The following is a 7295-nucleotide window of genomic DNA, read 5'->3' on the forward strand; positions in this document are numbered from 1 at the left end:
TGTCCACGGCATCGTTGGGGTCAAGCCGCTTAGCTATGGAGACAAGTGAATGCGCAACAAGGGATCTCTAACCTTCAAACCGTTTGAGGGAGAATACTCTCTGATATGATTTGAATCTTTGGCCAAAGTATGAATGAGATTAGGGAATGCGTTCCGAATCACATTCAAGGTAATCATATAAAGCACAAGACACACATTGGATAGTAGACATGAGAAAATAAACTATCAAACCAAACAATGTGGTCAAGAGTATTAGATTAGAGAAGGACCGTATTGCATTTGTAATCTCGAACTGAATAGGTTCTCTAACCTCTTCTGATTAGCTTGGGTAACCATGATATGCTGCTAGGTGTCACTCATGGTTTGTGGAAGCCCTAAACGTGTATAATCACTAAAGGGAGAATTGAAAATAGTTTCAATTCACAATCGATGTAAAATGGTTTTAATCGCCCACTACCTCGCTAAAAGGAACCTAATGGATCGCACACCGTGAAAGGTGGAGATTGGAGATTAAACGGAAATGAGTAAGAATGATTAAATGGTTTAATCATTTATTTATGGCAAGGATTAATTAATATGTTAATTAATCAAACGAATTAGTTCGTTAAAGACTTCGGGATAGTTTTGGACCTTAAGGCCCAATGGGCTTCGAACGTCAAGCCCATTAACTTAAGTTGTATGACAATTTAATGAATAAAGATTCATTAAAGCCCAAAAGCCCAAATCCCTTAGAATGGCCGGCCATAAGGTGATGGATTAGGGTTTTGGTTATTTAGGTCACTTAAAGAAGTGACTATATAAATGACTTTATAGCCTAAAAATTCATTAAGTGAATTAAGTGAAAAATGGGTTTATTTTGGGGGAAATGGGTGAGAATTGTCTCTCCATTTTCTCTCTAAAGAGGCCAACACCTTGGAGGGTACATCTAGCAATCCTACTACTCCAAGGTCACTCATTTCTTCTACAATCGAACCTTGGTGTCGAGAATTAGAGGTTCTCAATTTTGGGAACTTGGAGAACCTATTCTTCCATCCAAATCCATGGTGATAAGAAGCAAGGAATGAAGGCCCCTATCTCTTTGGGTGATTAGCCTTTGCTTATGCAAAGAGGAATCTACAAAGGTAAATTTCAACTCACTTTGTTTTTGAGTTGATTATTGGTTCACCAATCTACTAGGCTTTGAATTTCATGGGTAAATGTTTTGTTTTTGAGTGCATGTAAGCATGATTCCGCCTTTAATTGTTAATTGCATGCTATATGATGTTGCTCAAATGAACATGTTTTACAAAATAAATCCTTCACTTAGCTAGGGGGAAATTCGAAACCATGATCATATTTGCAATATGAATTGATTTCTTCCAATTATGATTAGATAAGTTGTGAATGCAATTCAATTAACTGTTTTCTTCAAAACTGATTCTTGTATGTTGATTAAGGATGCATACTTAGTTTTCAGGCATGAATTTGATGCTAGAATATAAATGAGTTTCACCTAATCGTTACAAATTTATATTCATGAGTAGTGAAGGTTACTAGTCACAATCGCGTTAATTGAATTCTTGGCAAACGTATCATGCATTCATAGTTACAAATGTCTCGTTAACACTTATGATTTTCACAGAACGTAGTGATCTCTGATTGTATCTCTATTATTCATTCATGTAGGGGACCTTTTGGGAATGATTTGGGTTGTCGCATGCATTCATCCAATTCAATGAGTAAAGGAAAATCTGAGGGTTAATTAGTGCATCACGGTTAATCTGGGGTGTTGAGCTTCATAATTTTTTGAAAAGCAATTGGAAATCGATTCATGTACAAGTGTGTCATGTGTGAAGAATGGACCTCTAGCTAATGCATCAACCATCTTATTTCTTAAAATTCGTCCAAAATCTGTTTTAAGTTTTAGTTACTTGTTTTTACTTAAAATTCATCCAAAACCCAATCTCATTTACTTTAGAGTGTCAAATTAGTTAGAATCTGTCTTAGTTTGTGTTTTTAAGTGTTTTAAGTCAAGTTAAAATCAATTTTCGTCCAAATCTCTTCCTAGTGTCTAGTTTGAGTCTATTTGGTTGTTTTAAGCTGTTTTGAGTATTTTAAGTTTGTTTTGAGTCTTGTGAGTCTTGTTAAGTGTTTAAAAGTTTATTTTTGTGTTTTTAAGTCAATTTATAATAGATTAGCAATCCCTCCTAATCCCCGGTCTAGAACAATCCCTATTTATCCATACTACAATTGTCAATAAGAGGGTTTAATTTGTGTGTTAAGTTAATTTTCGCATCAAATTTTGGTGCTATTGCTGGGGATTTGCTAATCCCTAGTTTAATTTTGTGTCTTTGTGTTTTATTTTGTGTCTGTGTGTTTGTGTGTTCTTGCTGTGCCTTATATCTAGTTGCTGATTGTGTTTGTTTCTTCGTTTCAAGTACTAGTTTATGACTCGTAGCTCGCAACCTATTGGTGTAAATATCTTGGAGTTCGACGACGATTTTGAAAGAACTTTTAGAAGGAAGAAGAAGCAATCATAATTTAACCCACCTAGTTCAAGTTCTGAATTTGAAAAAGAAGAAGAAGAAGAACAAGTCATGGCAGCGGACAATCGTACAATCAAAGAACTCTCAGCCTCGGGGTTGGACAATGCCGTGCCACTTTGCATTCAATACCTCGTGGCTGCCCAAGGAAAGACCGATGAGTTCGAGTTGAAGTCAAGCTTGTTGCACCATATCCCCAAATACCATAGGTTGTCCATGGAAGATCCAAACAAGCATTTGAAGGAGTTTGAAGTGGTGTGCTCGAGCATGACACCAATCAATGTCGATGGGAGCATTCTGAAGATGAAGGCCTTTCCATTATCTCTTATGGATAAGGCTAAAGATTGGCTATACAAATTGGCACCTGGAACTTTCACCTCTTGGGAAAGCATGAAACGAGCATTCTTAGAAAAGATTTTCCCAACCTCGAGAGTCATTATTTTGAGGAAAAGTATCAATGGCATTAAACAAGGCCAAGGCGAATCTTTCCCGACATATTATGAGCGTTTTAAAGGTCTAGTTGCATCTTGCCCTCAACATCAAATGAAGGAAGAGCTGTTACTTTAATACTTTTAAGAGGGACTGTAGACATCGAAATTTCGGTAAATAAATGTTGACCGATAAATTAAAGTTTCAACGCTCATGTATTACATAAATTTTACACGTAGCGTATGTCTAAACAAAAAATCGAAATAAGTTGGAAAAGTCATCAAACAGGACACATGTCAACACCTAGCAGAAACGACTTATTTCATCTGGAATATTATATTCAAAATTAGGCCTTGGAAAATTCTATAAATAGAAGCCAATTTCATTCATTTTGGAGGAACCAAAATCATTAGGAAAAATTCTTGAAGCTCTGAAACTCCGAAGCTCTCAAGCATCCAGGTTCCCGAAAAATCAAGAAAACTCTCTTCGTTCGTCGTTCTTCGTTCATCGTTCTTCCAAGATCAAGCCCCAACGGCCCTTTGGATCAACAATCGTCCACCAATTCAAGATCAAGCCCCAACGGCCCTTGAAGAAAGTGTTCTTCGTTCTTCGTTCATCGTTCTTCCAAGATCAAGCCCCAACGGCCTTTTGGATCAACAATCATCCACCAATTCAAGATCAAGCCCCGACGGCCCTTAAAGAAAGCACCATCGTTCATCATCCGTTCATCTTAAGATCAAGCCCCAACGGCCCTTTGGATCAACAACGTCGACAAATCCACTCATTCAACCGTTCTTCAAGATCAAGCCCAAAAGCCCTTGAAGATCCGTTCATCACTGTTCTTCAAGATCAAGCCCAAAAGCCCTTGAAGATCCGTTTATCACCGTTATTCAAGATCAAGCCTCAACGGCCCTTGAAGAAACACTCATCCTCAAGATCAAGCCCCAACGGCTCCTTGAAGATTCGCTCAAATCCACTTTCAAAGATCAAGCCCACGGCCCTTAAAGAACGTTCATCCAAGATTAAGCCTCGACGGCCCTTGAATCAATCACACATCCACAAATCAACACCTTACGGAGATTGAATCAGAGGATCAAATTTGAGAGAGATTGTAACCCAAAATCATCAAATACAAATATTATTTTGTGCACGTTGTTCTTGTCGCTTTCGTTTCAGGAAATTTTTGTGTTCACAAATTTGGCATGCCCAGTGGGACAATCTCTACCTCTCATCTCTTTCTCCGTTCAAGAAATCCAAACACACCTCAAAGTCAATGGCATCAAGCAAGGGACAAGCTGTTCTCGCAACCACTGAGGGAAGGATCCTAAGCACTTCTGCCGCAAACAGACAATCCATTGGCGCCACAACCGCTCCTCAACATGCCATTTCAAAGTTGGTGCCGCTAAAAAAGCAAGGGGAGCATCAAAGGTGCAGGTCCGTCATCAACCTAACCTCGCTGGGGGCATCAAAGCATGTCGTTGAGGCACATCAGATGACATCCCAAAGCGGCCAACGGGGTCCTTCATCAACACCCTGGATGCCTGAAGAGTCACGCATAATGGTTGCACAAGTCACGACCATCGACGTTACCTCCATTGAAGAACAGCTGGCTCAAATGAATGAAGCGATCGCAAGGCTAACATGGATTGTTGAAGAAAAAAACTTGCAAATCGCTGCACTCGTCATCCGACTGGAGCAACAAGTGAATGAGGTAAGTGCTATTTCTGAACTTCAAAATCAAATGGCTAATTTTACTACTCTTCTTTCACAGGTGGTTGAAGGACCAAAGGTACAAAGTGTAGCTGCTTGTGGCGTGTGCTCAATGCAAGGACATCTCAAGGATAAGTGCCATCAATTGATCGAGAATGGAGGGTGGGAATCTGCCAATGCCGTGGGATTTGGGAGCCAACACCAACCAAGCAGTGATCTTTTTCTAATACATACAATCCGGGGTGGAGAGATCATCTAAATTTCAAGCGGAGAGAACCACAACAAATTTCCTAACAAGGAGGATTTTGGCCACAACATCCTGGGATGTATCAAAGGCCATACGCACTCACTCAAGTCCAACCACAATCTGCCTAAACCAATTCAGGTACATCTATGGATAATGATCAAATTGTTCAATTACTAACTTCTTTGGTGCAGGGGCAGCAAAATCAAAACAAAACAATGCTCAATCAAGCTAAGGAGGTGGATGAGTTAAAGAAACAAATGGGCTAAATGGTGGAGTTCATGGGGTAATTCAAAGAGCAAGGCAAACTGCTTAGCATAAAGGAATCCAATGGGAGGATTTGAATCTGCCAAGGCCATTAAGTTGAGAAGTGGAAAAGAAGTTGGAACGGACCCCCAACCATTAAAATCTACCCAAACGGAGGATGAGAAGTTGCAGTTCGAAGAGGAAAACCATGACAAGGCCACGTCAAGGAATGCACAACCCTTGCCGTAGCCTCCTACACTTCCTAATCCATCCAATCTGTCCACCACAGGTAAGAAAGGTCCAAATTTGACTCATTTTAACTCTATTCCATTCAATGCACCTTTCCCTCGCAGATTTATGCAAGCCAAGAATGAAGAGGATGAAAAAGACATTCTGGAGACATTTAGGAAGGTGCACGTCAATATCTCACTCCTTGATGCTATAAAGCAAATCCCAAAGTATGCTAAGTTTTTTAAGAAGCTTTGTACAACAAGGAAACGGATTCGGGAGAAAGAGGTGGTACATGTAAGTGAGAATGTCTCTGCAATGTTGAAAAGAAAGCTACCACCTAAATGCAAAGATCTAGGTACTTTTACTATCCCTTGCATAATTGGTAATACAAGGTTTGAACATGCCATGCTAGATTTAGGTGCTTCCATTAATGTCATGCCATATTCTGTTTATACATCTATGAATTTAGGAGAGCTTAAAAATGATGGTGTTATTATTCAATTAGCCAATCGATCTAGTGCCTACCCGAAATGAGTGTTGGAAGATGTTCAGGTGCAGGTAGACCATTTGATTTTTCCTGCAAATTTCTATGTGCTTGACATGGAGGATTTAGCCCACTCTCCACCATCATCAATCTTACTTGGATGACCTTTCATGAAAACAGCTCAAACCAAGATTGATGTGGCCAAGGGAGCATTAACAATGACGTTTGGTAGCGATATGATTAACTTTAAAATTCCTGAAGCTCTTGAGAATTCTAATGATGTTCGTTCTTGTTTTTCCATTGATGTAATTAAAGATGTAAGGTAGGAAAATTCAGCACCAATTAAGAAGGATGAATTTCGAACCACTAAAGACGAGGGAATTTGAGTGGAGCGCAAAGAACATGCCACTAACCTCAAAATGGTGCTCTTGGCCAGATTGTGCATTTTGAGGTTAGTGGCGTGTTCTTTGCGCTCCACTCCAATTCCCTCGTCTTTGGTGGTTCGAAATTCATCATTCATAATTGGTGCTGAATTTTCCTGCCCTACATCTTTAATTACATCAATGGCAAAACAAGAACAAACATCATTAGAATTCTCAAGAGCTTCAGGAATTTTAAAGTTAATTATATCGCCACCAAACGCCATTGTTAATGCTCCCTTAGCCATATCAATCTTGGTTTGAGTAGTTTTCATGAAAGGTCGTCCAAGTAAGATTGACGATGGTGGAGAGTGGGCTAAATCCTCCATGTCAAGCACATAGAAATCTGCGGGAAAAATCAAGTGGTCTACCTGCACCAAAACATCTTCCAACATTCTTTTCGGGTAGGCACTAGATCGATTGGCTAATTGAATAATAACACCATCATTTTTAAGCTCTCCTAAATTCATAGATGCATAAACAGAATATGGCATGACATTAATGGAAGCACCTAAATCTAGCATGACATGTTCAAACCTTGTATTACCAATTACGCAAGGGATAGTAAAAGTACCTGGATCTTTACATTTAGGTGGTAGCTTTCTTTTCAACATTGCAGAGACATTCTCACTTACATGTACCACCTCTTTCTCCCGAATCCGTTTCCTTGTTGTACAAAGCTTCTTAAAAAACTTGGCATACTTCATGATTTGCTTTATAGCATCTAGGAGCGGGATATTGACGTGCACCTTCCTAAACGTCTCCAGAATGTCTTTTTCATCCTCTTCATTCTTGGCTTGCATAAATCTGCGAGGGAAATGTGCATTGGGTGGAATAGGGTTAGAATGAGTCAAATTTGGACCTTTCTTACCTGTGGTGGACAGATTGGATAGATTAGGAAGTGTAGGAGGCTACGGCAAGGGTTGTGCATTCCTTGCCGTGGCGTGGTCATGGTTCTCCTCTTCGAACTGCAACTTCTCGTCCTCCGTTTGGGCAGATTTTGATGGTTG

At 39.6% G+C, this 7295-nt stretch overlaps 1 protein-coding gene across 1 annotated transcript; it reads left to right on the plus strand.

The window, feature by feature from the left end:
- Positions 1–5235: 5235 nt before the first annotated feature.
- LOC139198109 (uncharacterized) lies at positions 5236–5916 on the plus strand. The gene is made up of 2 exons (XM_070826371.1): positions 5236–5396; positions 5505–5916. Exons 1-2 carry the CDS (start codon positions 5236–5238, stop codon positions 5914–5916), a joined length of 573 nt encoding a protein of 190 aa, XP_070682472.1.
- The last annotated feature ends 1379 nt before the right edge of the window (positions 5917–7295 follow it).

Source organism: Malus domestica, chromosome 08 (assembly GCF_042453785.1).
Source record: "Malus domestica chromosome 08, GDT2T_hap1".
NCBI classification, from domain to species: Eukaryota; Viridiplantae; Streptophyta; class Magnoliopsida; order Rosales; family Rosaceae; genus Malus; species Malus domestica.